The sequence below is a fragment of the Rhinoderma darwinii genome, unplaced genomic scaffold (genome assembly GCF_050947455.1).
Source record: "Rhinoderma darwinii isolate aRhiDar2 unplaced genomic scaffold, aRhiDar2.hap1 Scaffold_2190, whole genome shotgun sequence".
Taxonomy (NCBI): Eukaryota; Metazoa; Chordata; class Amphibia; order Anura; family Rhinodermatidae; genus Rhinoderma; species Rhinoderma darwinii.
The window spans coordinates 38,916-51,303 of NW_027462517.1; the positions used below are offsets into that span (position 1 = coordinate 38,916).

The window sequence follows — 12,388 nt, forward strand, 5'->3', positions numbered from 1 at the left end:
ATACAATGTCCCGCACAAGGGTACCTGAATAGTCCAGATGGTGGCAGCAGCTCTGGCACAGATGAGATGGGTGCAGCAGATGGTGCCAAACGTGGCGGATGACACAGGAGCCGCAAGTTGCGCCAGACGTGGCGGATTCCTCCGGACGTGGCAGATAACACAGGACGTGGCGGATTCCTCTGGACGTGGCAGATGACACAGGACGTGGCGGATTCCTCCAGATGTGGCAGATGACACAGGACGTGGCGGATTCCTCCAGTCGTGGCAGATGACACAGGACGTGGCGGATTCATCCAGACGTGGCAGATGACACAGGACGTGGCAGATTCCTCTGGACGTGGCAGATGACACAGGACATGGCAGATTCCTCTGGACGTGGCAGATGACACAGGACGTGGCACGACTTGATACTAGGGCAAAGCACAGGAAACAGGAACGGGGAACACTAAGGGACCATTTGCAAGACAGACTGGGAAAACTAACAACGCTCAGGCATCGAACTAGGGGGCTGGACCCCTCTTATAGCCCAGGATACTCACGGGTCAAAGGTCGTTCAAGATGTCCGGTGCGCGCACCCTGTGGGCTCCGGCGGAGGTGAGTGGATGCAAGCGCTGGCGTCTCCTGAGGAGGAGGCTGGGGCCAGCGCTTGCCGACTCGTGGCTGCGGCTGTCAGCGGGAGGCTGGAGCTGACAGCCCGCAGCCACGGACATTACAGTGTCCATGGAGCAGGCCTTTCTTAAAGTTCCTTTGCAGGCCTTACCTTGGTTGGGCAACCACGTTCTCCTGTCGGTGCGGACGCACCCGACTATCAGGCCCACCCTGGCGGTTGCGTCCCCGGAAAGAGATTTCTCTGTCTCCCTCTCCCTTGTTTCCTATCTTGGGCAATCCTGCATTCCCACTGGGGAGGGAAGGGGGGCCCTTTCAGCTCTGGTTGAAGGCAGGTAAGGGACGTGCCCGCACACTTTATGCAGGATGAGACGTGGATGACTAGCGCACAGTTGGAATCCTTGTATGATCCTGTCCCATTTACTACATGGCAGGTCACCCAGTTGAGACCCTTCCTCGCGTCCCTAACTAACTCATTGGCATACTCACGAGATAGTTCCCCTTTCGAACTCCTTTGCACGGGCACGGGCACGGTGTGTCACTCGTTGTCCAGACTTTATGCTCTCCTGATCTCTCCATCCAATTTGTCCACTCCTGCCTACTTGTTAAGCTGGGAGAGGGACTTGGGTCTAACATTCACTATGGAGCATAAGGATCGCTTGTTCACTATGACGCATAAATCCTCTATGGCTAGCAGGTTTCAGGAGGCGGGGTTTAAGGTCCTGTCGAGATGGTATAGAGTGCCTTCCAGATTGCATGCGATGATACCTGCGGTCTTGCCGTTGTGTTGGAGATGTGGTGACCATGTGGGTACAATTCTGCACATTTTTTGGGATTGCCCGCTCTTAACTGATTTCTGGTCTGAGGTGTTGCGAATTTCCCCGAAATGCACGGAATTCCTCCTTCCGAGATCTCTGGGCTTTTTCCTGCTCCATTTGTGTGATGTGCCATTATCCACATATCGACGCTCAGTGGTTCGCCACATGGTGAATGCAGCTAGACCGTGCGTCCCCGCGCTGTGGAGACAAACTTGCCCTCCATCGGTGGGCATGTGGTTCAGCAAAATCCTGGGGATTATGAGAATGGAGGGCCTCACGGCATCAATGAGAGGATCCAACGCCAACTTTTTTAAAACATGGCGTGTTTGGATTCGGTTTCAATCTTCTGTGGAGTACAGGACCATCATAGACTCTTGAGCATAATCCCTAGGCCCATTACGTCATGTCAGTTCTCTCTCCTTCCCTTTTCCTTTCTGTCCCCTCTTCTCTTTTGTTTCTCCTTAGTTCTTTCCTGTTCTCTTACGGGTTATTATGCCTGGCTGCGGGTTCAGGGTGCATACAAGAGTTTCTCTATCAATATTGATTACAATTGTACGTTGTTATTCTTTGTGTTCTTTGCACTCCTTGTAATTCCATATGCTGGCCTGTGGGCCGATGTCAGTGCTGTTTATGTCTGCACCATTATATTTGTGTATTGAAAAACGGAAAATAAAAGAATTAAAAAAAAAGAAAAGACGGCTCCATTACGCCTGCAAACATCTGTCTATTGCTTGCAATGGGTTTTACAATGTTCTGATCAGACGAGGTGTAATTTTACGCGTTGCTGTCAAAAGACGGCGCGTAAAAAGACGCCCGCGTCAAAGAAGTGCATGTCACTTCTGGGGCCGTTTTTGGAGCTGTTTTTCATTGACTCCATTGAAAAACAGCTCCAATTACGTCCGTAATTGACGCAGCGAAAAACGCGAGTACTTGCAAAAACGTCTGAAATTTTTTACGGTATTCTGTTGTCACGAGCCTTAATTTTACGCGTTGCTGTCAAAATACAGCGCGTAAAATTACGGCTCGTCAAAAGAAGTGCAGGACACTTCTTGGGACGTTTTTGGAGCAATTTTTCATAGACTCTATTGAAAACAGCTCCAAAAACGTCTGTAAAAAACACCGCGAAAAAACCTGCGAAAAACGCGAGGTGCTCAAAAAACGTCTGAAAATCTGGAGCTGTTTTCCCTAAGGGTATGTTCACACGCAGTGACCAAAAACGTCTGAAAATACGGAGCTGTTTTCAGACGAAAACAGCTCCTGATTTTCAGACGTTTTTGTAGCAACTCACGTTTTTCGCGACAATGTTTACGGCCGTTTTTGGAGCTGTTTTTCAATGGAGTCAATGCAAAACGCCTCCAAAAACGTCCCAAGAAATGACATGCACTTCTTTTTACGAGCTGTCATTTTACGCGCCTTAGTTTGACAGCGACGCGTAAAATTAAGGCTCATGGGAACAGAACACCGTAAAACCCATTGAAAGCAATGGGCAGATGTTTGTAGGCGTATTAGGGTCGTTACGAACGCGGTGATACCAAATATGTGTACTTTTTTTAACGTGTTCATTTTTTATCTATAATGAAATTCTTATTATAGGAAAAAATGCATTTTTTGTTTACACAATTTATAACTTTTATTTTTACACTTTTTTTAAAACTTTTTTATTACTTTTTTTTACTTTTTTCCCTTGTCCCACTAGGGGACATTTAGACTTGCAGCTTTCATCGCTGCTAGAGTACATTACACTACCTACGTAGTGTAATGTGTTCTAACTGTCATTGTGACGTGACAGTCATACTGACAGGAAGCCTCGGAGGACCGGCCGGAGGTTGCTCCTCCGGGGCTTCCGTACATGGCAACCCAGAGGTCATTGTCTGGCCTCCGATTACCACGACTAGCATCGGCAGCCCCCACAATCAGATCGCAATCGGTCGCCGCATTTATGGGGTTATTTGTCGAAATCTGCGGCGATGGTCCGCTGACCGGCAAGACTGGAATGTCAGCTGTCGGGGACAGCTGACCTCCCGATTCCCAGACACTGTCCGTTAGGACAGTGTGCACTGGGAACCGCTCCCCAACTGTATGTCCTGGTTTGGAAAGCAAGCACTCTGCAGGACGTACAGTTGCGGCGCAGCACGTAAAGAGGTTAAAAAATATAATATTACAGGTTATGAGTCCTAGATTCAGGAGATGGGACGTTGATCCCGGGATTTATTCTGATTGCCATATTTAGAGTCAGGGAGGAATTTTCCCCCAAATGAAGCAATTGGCATCAACCTCATGAGGTTTTTTATCTTCCTCTGGATCATCACGGTAGGATTATAGGTTGGACTTGATGGACCGGTGTCTTTTTTCAATCTTATCAACTATGTATAAAACAAATGCGAAAAATTTGGCGGAATGATGATTTATTAATGAAACTAGATGTAACGTGATGACAGCGGTTCCAGCTGGATAAGGAAACTTCTCCCTAATCTTTCTGAGCGCACAGGACGGAACTTGACTTTTGGTACCAGAAATAATGCAAATGCTGTAAAAGCCTGATAGGCCGGTATCGATGATAATATCTGTTGGAGAAAACGAAAATATAAGTCATTTTGAACAAAACAACGAAAATTGAAGATTTTATGATCATTTGGAAAACTAAAGCCTTGATTCTGATTTATGGTGAATAAATAAGTGGCAGAATGTGTAATATAGATCCCTATAGCATGCAGTTACATATATCACCCACTGACCCCCATTGTAGAAATATAATTATTTTTTTAGTATCCCTTTGTATCAAAAAGCATGATCAACTACGTATTTCACCACAGTACAAAAAGGAATGACAACATATACGTAGTCCCCGAATATATGACAAAAGGCATACATTGAACCCGTGATAGGCCATGGACACGTTTGACATATACGTCTGGAGCATTTCCTGGCATATATATCTAAAGCGTAATGTGAATATAGTATAACTATGTATAGTAGAGATAAAGGACATTGAGGTTGAGGTATTTTATCATTTAGAAGGGTTTGTCGATGATGAGCTTATTAGGCTGGGTTCACACAACCTATTTTCAGACGTAAACGAGGCGTATTATGCCTCGTTTTACGTCTGAAAATAGGGCTACAATACGTCGGCAAACATCTGCCCATTCATTTGAATGGGTTTGCCGACGTACTGTGCAGACAACCTGTCATTTACGCGTCGTCGTTTGACAGCTGTCAAACGACGACGCGTAAATTGATTGCCTCGGCAAAGAAGTGCAGGACACTTTTTGCAACGTAATTTAAGCCGTTCTTCATTGAAGTCAATGAAGAGCAGCTCAAGATTTACGAACGTCAAAGACGCCTCACATAATGCGAGGAGGAGCTTTTACGTCTGAAACGACGCAGCTGTTTTCTCCTGAAAACAGTCTGTCTTTTCAGACGTAAAAGCCTCTCATCGTGTGCACATACCCTTACAGAGAGCTCGACTGCTCGAATCCCCAGCAATCAGTCGTGATCTTTAAGGTAACCTGACAGCAGGTGTTTAATCCCCCTGCAGCACCACCACAGGAGAAATAAGGCATTACATAGTGCCCATTGAAATCAATGGTCCGTCCATATAACCCGGCACAAGGACGTCTCCGATCCTCCATAGTGAAAATACTCTATGTAGTTGTTCTCCGCTCTAGCTAAAAAATGAGGATCCAAAATGGGGGATCCCACTCAATGGACCCAGAATTCCAGAACTTGAAAATGAGTTTTCTAAACCAGATAACTTCTTTTAAAAAAGACTTTTTTCAACAGCAATAGAAACAGTCAGGTCATTTATACCCCCTTCCCACTCTGCATTTCAACTTCTAAAAATTATGGATCTCCCTCCTATTTGCTGTGATGATGAAACGTTGACAGCACAAAATGATGAAGACAATCAAAAAATAAACTCCCCTCCCCCACATTGATAAATAACAGAGACCAGGAAATTGTATCTACTAGTAAAATAAAGTCTTCACCTGGGTCCTCTGTGCGCCGCATGTTAATACAAAGATGTTGTAAATCCTTGACACATTGTTGGCAATAGGCAAGAGATGAGCTTTGGGGTGAACTCAACGAGCGAGCTCCTCTGCCGAGATAAGGGTGTGCAAGGAACAGAGGGAGACCTAGTTGTGTCATCATCATGTTTCAGGTGTTATTTTCTCGCCCACTAGCCCATAGTGTTTGGAAATGACAGGCATAGAAGATGACGCCGGGCTGTAAAAAAAAACAAAATTACATGGATATTAGATTTATAAAAAAAATCCCAATATATCAAACTATTCAACAATGTTAGGTTTCCAGGATATAATCCGTTATATTACCGCTGCCTGTTGTCTACTGCGCCATTTTTCCATCATCCACGTGTTTTAAAGTGGATCCGTGATCTGATCTATTCCCTCCATATCAGGGAATTCATCCGCTCCTTGAAACCACTCCATGATGTAACTGAGAGGTTCGATAAGGCTGGCGTCAAGAAGAAAGACAGCCATCCAATATCCAAGGAATAGAAAGAGCTTGGTCCATAAGCCGTCATAGGGAGGCCCAAAATTATAGGACTCCAGATTCTGCAACAAATAAGGAAACGGTTATTAAAGTGTTATTGACCTTATACAAGTGAATGAATCTTATATTTATATTACAAAAAGAAACCAGAAGTATTAAAAACGGTTATAGGAGGAGACTTCAGCCCTTCCCTCTATATTACTGTGTGCTTGATTGACAACAGATTTCCCAGGCAGCAGAGGTGGGGGGAGGGGTGAGTGGGCACATAGGAGATTGTGCCCACTAATAATAATCAGGGGCGGACAGAGACAGCAAGGCAAATTTTATGTAACAGCTAGTTTGTTAAGAGTGAGGTGATGGACATAAAGCCTCTTTCTAGAAAGATCTTCAGGGGCGCAGCTATAGTGGGGTGTGGAGGTAGCAATGGCACCAAGGACCATGGAACCTGGTTCCCTAAAGGGCTCTCTGGCCCATACATAGACACCAGAATGGCACATGAGAGGGTCAGGGCCCTGATAGAGGTTTTGCTTTACGTACCAGGAGCTTCAAGTTAAGGCTCTGAAGTTCTTGGATGGTGCGCCAATTTATTTTGTGGATTGTAATACAACAATAATTATGAACCATGGAAATCATTATCAATCCTTTATATGCCATAAAGTAGGCAGTGGGAAGCACTGGTCAGGCCCTCTGTTTACTGGTCCATTGTGCAGCTGCCTATATGGTACAGTATCCCATATAGAGCCCCAGTGCAGCTACATATATGTTACAGTATTCCCTATAGAGTCCCAGTGCAGCTACATATATGTTACAGTATGTCCTTTAGAGCTCCTATGCAGCATATATGGTCCCGTATAGTATGGTCCCTACAGAGCTCCTATGGTTCAGTATATTCACTCCTGATAACAATACTATAATAATAATGATACTATAGAGGGTAAAAGTCGCACTCACTTCATGAATCCATATGAGGCTTTTCTGGAGCCAAGACACTTCTTCCTCTACAGGTGGAGCTGGTGTTGGAGTCACCTGTAGTAATATAGTTATTTTACACATTTCATTATAGTTATTTTATACATTTCATTATAGTTATTTTATACATTTCATTATAGTTATTTTATACATTTCTTTGTAGTTATTTTATACATTTCTTTGTAGTTATTTTATACATTTCATTATAGTTATTTTATCACTCTCAGTAAGTCAGTAGGAGGATTGAACTATCACCGGCTCCTATATATCTTACTGATGGATTGTAATTGAACAATTATTATCTAGTAGTCAGTAGGAAACACTGTTATTTTCTATTTAAGATGCTGGTGGGCCCCCTGTTTACAGCGCTCTGTACAGCAGCACATGTAATACAGTATGCCCCATAGAGCCCCTATGCAGCAGCATATATAGTACAGTATTCCCTATAGAGCCCCTATGCAGCAGCATGTATGGTACAGTATGCCCCATCGAGCCCCTATGCAGCAGCATATATAGTACAGTATTCCCTATAGAGCCCCTATGCAGCAGCATATATGGTACAGTATGTCCTATAGAGCCCTATGCAGCAGCATATATGGTACAGTATGTCCTATAGAGCCCTATGCAGCAGTATATAAGGTACAGTATGTCCTATAGAGCCCTATACAGCAGTATATATGGTACAATATTTCCTATAGATATACTATGCAGCAGCATATATGGTACAGTATGTCCTGTAGAGCACCTATGAGGCAGCATATATGGTACAGTATCCCCTATAGAGTCCCTATGAGGCAGCATATATGATATAGTATGTCCTATAGAGTCCATATGAGGCAGCATATATGGTATAGTATGTCCTATAGAGCCCTTTATGCAGCAGCATATATGGTACTGTATGCCCTATAAAGCCCCTATGCAGCTGTATATATGGTGTAGTATGTCCTATAGAGACACTATGCAGCAGCATATATGGTACAGTATGTCCTATAGAGTCCCTTGTGAGGCAGCATATATAGTGCAGTATGTCCTGCAGATCTCCTATGCAGCAGCATATATGGTACAATATGGCCTATAGATCTCCTATGCAGCAGTATATTTGGTACAATATTCCCTATAGAGCCCCTATGCAGTAGTATATATGGTACAGCATGTCCTGTAGATCCCCGATACAGCAGTATATATGGTACAGTATGTCCCAAAGAGCCCCTTTGCAGCAGTATATATGGTCCAGTATGTCCTGTAGATCTCCTATACAGCAGTATATAAGGTACAGTATGTCCTATAGAGCCCCTATGCAGCTGTATATATGGTACAGTATGTCCTGTAGATATCCTATACAGCCAGTATATATGGTACAGTATGTCCTATAGAGCCCCTATGCAGCAGTATATATGGTACAATATGTCCTGTAGATCTCCTATACAGCAGTATATATGGTACAGTATGTCCTATAGAGCCCCTATGCAGCAGTATATATGGTACAGTATGTCCTGTAGATCTCCTATATAGCAGTATATATGGTACAGTATGTCCTGTAGATCTCCTATGCAGCAGTATATATGGTACAGTGTGTCCTGTAGATCTCCTATACAGCAGTATATATGGTACAGTATATCCTGTAGATCTCCTATACAGCAGTATATATGGTACAGTATGTCCTGTAGATATCCTATACAGCAGTATATATGGTCCAGTATGTCCTGTAGATCTCCTATACAGCAGTATATATGGTCCAGTATGTCCTGTAGATCTCCTATACAGCAGTATATATGGTACAGTGTGTCCTGTAGAGCCCCTATGCAGCAGTATATATGGTACAGTGTGTCCTGTAGATCTCCTATACAGCAGTATATAAGGTACAGTATGTCCTGTAGATCTCCTATACAGCAGTATATATGGTACAGTGTGTCCACCCCTGATAACAATACTACTATATAATAATAAAAATGATACTACACTGAGGAAAAATGACACTTACTTGATAAATCCAGTTAAGGCTTCTCTGGAGCCAGGACACCTCTTTCTCTTTGGGTGGAGCTGGAGCTGGAGTTGGAGTCACCTGTAGGAATATAGTTATTTTTTCATTTTCATTCTCAGTAAGTCGGTAGGAGGATTGATCTCACACCTGCTGCTAAGTATCTGACTTATCAAGAAATGTTATCAATCCAAGTAATATGTCATCTGGATCTAAGTCCAACTTCAGCAACAAGAACAATACAGAAAAGCACACAAAACAGAAAAAAGAAAATTATCCCGTAACCAAACATCACAGCCACCATTGTCCTCTGCTAAGTTCTCAGACTGATTCTTGTTAGGATTATGGATGTAAAGCAAATTACACTCCCCAATAAGAAGAATTACTATTCTGTGAATATCAGACTCACCCAAGAGATCTGTGTCTTCAGGAGGCCTAGGAAGGTCATGCAAGGTGACGCCTTGGGTGGATCGGGTGGTAGCGGAGTAACCTGCAATAAACAGAGTGAACATAGAGGTCAGGGGAAGGTCAATGTCTGGTGGTGTTGTCATGTCATGGGCAAATCCTCTGTATGGGACCGTCACAGTGGTCGTTACGGCCAATAGTTATAAGGTGATAGGCTTCTCTAGGGAGAGGATTTACCCAAGAATCCAATGGGCCATTGTGTGTTTACTTATGTTACATACGTGGTGGAAGACAATAGCCCAATGCTTAAAATGTAATTTGTATCTGGTTTCTTAATTGTACATTTTGGTTATTTTGTAGTCACTACACGATGACTACATTGACAATAAGTCTCTTTGTTCCTTTAGATTCATATTTTTGGGAGGGATACTACTGTATATTTAATCATTTCAGTCTAGTATGACATATCTAAAAATACTTAAAAATGTTTGACTTACTCCGAAGATGTTCTCCTCGACCCACCTAATGACCTTCTCGATCCGAGACGGTTCCTCCTTTGGTGGGATGGGTTTTTTTATAGTAATCTGTAAGACAAGATTGTGACTGTACATTAAATGTCTGCTCAGCGCCAATGTTCAGCCTGTAAAGCATGTACTGATTGTTTTCATACAAGGACACCAGGTAAAAAAGCAGAGGATTTGCCTTTGTAGATCCTGAGTAAACACCTCAATGACAAGTACCACACATGAGTAAAATATTGTATATAGCTCCACTTCTAAACAATAATTTCTTAACCCCTTCCCGACATCCACTGTACATGTATTTAAGTATGGGTCCGTAACTTCAGCTGTATATTACATTTGACACCCTGCTCTAAGGTCTGGGATCAGAGATAATTCCAATCCTGGCCATTTAACCACTAAGATGCCATGGTCAATAGTCTTCTCTGTCCCCCCATCACCCCCTGTGACGCAGGGGGCGGTGGTTTATCAGGGCAGCCGGGGAGGGCTAAATGAAAGGGATAGTATCCTATTAAAGGGGTTGTCTTAGAATTGACAATTATCACTTATCTACTGGATAGGTGATAAATGGCTGATCACTGGACGCGCCCCTGCTGGGACCGCCACCAACAGCGAGAATAGGGTTCCAGAACTGTATCTCCTTACCGCTGCTTTATTCAATGTCTATGAGACTGACGGAAACAGATGGGCGCTGTACTCAGCTGTTTCCGTTATTCCCATGGATTTTGAATGGAGCGGAAGAACGCATTCTCAACCACCCCTCTATTCAATGTCCTCCTCATTGTGGTCAAGCAGTGAGGAAAAAAACAGGGGGTTCAAGACCCACACTCAAGCAATCGGTGGGGGCCCCCAGTGATCAGACAATTATCACATTTCCTGTTGTATACCCCATTTAAGCCCTGTGCAGTGTATTGTATGAGCCAATCAACACACGTTTAAGTCCCCCTAGTGGAACTAAAAAAACTGAATATTTCAAGAATATATATAAGAAAAAATAAATAAAAGTTTTTCAAAGGACCTTTCCCCATTTTTTATGTAAAATAATGTAAACAATAAAAAATAAACTTCTCACCAGGGCTACATTGAAAGGTTCCAGTAAAAAAAAAAAACAACTTACAAAAACAAGTCCTCATACGTACGCTTATGTCGATGAAAAAATAAAAATGTATGGCTCATGGAAGAAGGGAAATTACAGTAAGAAAATTTAAATGGGCTGTGACGGAAAGGGTTAATATAATATCATTTCATTGTTGGAGCGAGCCAAGACAAAAGACAAGACTGCCGGGTGAACTGGGTGATTAATGGGCATAGAACATATAACATACATGGACAATATTGATAGTAAATTCTTACTCACCCCAAATACCGTCTCTCCGATATGCTCACAGCAGTCCCAAAATAGGGCATAGCCTTCCTTGGGGGGCAGAGCAGCCGGTGGAGCAACCTACAATAAAAACATAACAAATTATAGAGAAAAGCAGACATGACCACAATAAATGACTTATAATTGGGGGTGAGTAAATAACATAAGACCTCACGTATGCGCTGGAGGAGATTTATTCTCTGTGCATTACTTATGCCATTACTCTTTATATTAGTATGTAACTTATCTCATAACAGCCAAACCGGAGACGCCTCCATGGGTCTTTCTTTTCCGTTTGGAGAAGTCTATAGTTTGACTGATATGAGCTAATTTGCATACTTTTTCCCCATGAAGCATTGCCTGTAAATAAGTCTCCATACATCTGCTTGCTCTCCTCAATAAGAGCCAGTACTCCCACCACACTCTTTATATTAGATTATGACTCAGCAGCGACATTTGGTCTCCTGCGGTTCGCTGTAAAATGTGTGTATCTGAAGAGGATACAACTGATGTACAATATAAGATACAGTATAAGCGGGGCAATGATATCATCCCCCTACTCACCCCAAATATGGACTTTGTCATCCATCTGTATATGTCCGATAACTTGGACGGCTCTGCTCCAGGGGGCACTGCTAGGGCATTAGTCTAGAATAAAAAGTGAGATAGTAAATTGTAAGACAATACAAAGTACAAATGTCATAATGTAACACAGAGGTAGCCGGGGCCTAGACTGTCAACATTGTGTTTTCATAAAATGTAATAACCATTCACAGTGAATAAGCCCCCGGACAACATGTGACGCTCATTGTACTAGAAAAGCCCCACTTACCATCTGTGAACCAGTCACAGGGCAGATTAGTATCGCAATAATACAAAGCTTCAACCACATCGTCAGTCGCTTTCACCTCAGTGAAATGAGCCAATGTGGAGGCAGCAGAGAAAGTGACCACACTGGTGTTTATGACATCACAAGCAACACCACCTGTGACATCATAGCTGCATAGAAGGGAAAGACTGGATTATACCAGATTATACCAGATTATACCGGATTATACCAGATTATACCAGTTCTGTAACACAAATGTTGAACATATTAAAATGTTTGTGAATAATGGACAATATTTACCAATTAAAATGTGCCATAACTTTTTCAAACTTCCTAAAAAAAAGGGTTGTGGCTAGCAGAAGTTGTAAGATGCCCACATTTCTGAAA

The 12,388-nt window shown here is 43.0% G+C and overlaps 1 protein-coding gene across 1 annotated transcript; it reads right to left on the reverse strand.

Moving 5' to 3' along the window:
- Positions 1 to 5,762: 5,762 nt before the first annotated feature.
- Positions 5,763 to 12,072, reverse strand: LOC142701752 (uncharacterized). Its single transcript, XM_075848159.1, has 8 exons — positions 12,005 to 12,072; positions 11,737 to 11,820; positions 11,167 to 11,253; positions 9,786 to 9,872; positions 9,293 to 9,373; positions 8,887 to 8,967; positions 6,888 to 6,962; positions 5,763 to 5,998 (listed from the first exon to the last, which is right to left on the reverse strand). The coding sequence occupies exons 1-8, from the start codon at positions 12,062 to 12,064 to the stop codon at positions 5,801 to 5,803; spliced, it is 753 nt and encodes a 250-aa protein (XP_075704274.1). The 5' UTR covers positions 12,065 to 12,072; the 3' UTR covers positions 5,763 to 5,800.
- Positions 12,073 to 12,388: the final 316 nt, after the last annotated feature.

Excerpts from the sequence above, each read along its gene's own strand:
- LOC142701752 (XM_075848159.1), bottom strand. The coding sequence starts at position 12,064 with ATGTGGTTGAAGCTTTGTATTATTGCGATACTAATCTGCCCTGTGACT. Across the intron at positions 9,374-9,785 it reads TCGAGGAGAACATCTTCGGA|GTTACTCCGCTACCACCCGA; the intron begins GTAAGTCAAACA and ends TGTTTATTGCAG. Across the intron at positions 5,999-6,887 it reads GCCTCATATGGATTCATGAA|AATCTGGAGTCCTATAATTT; the intron begins GTGAGTGCGACT and ends TATTTGTTGCAG.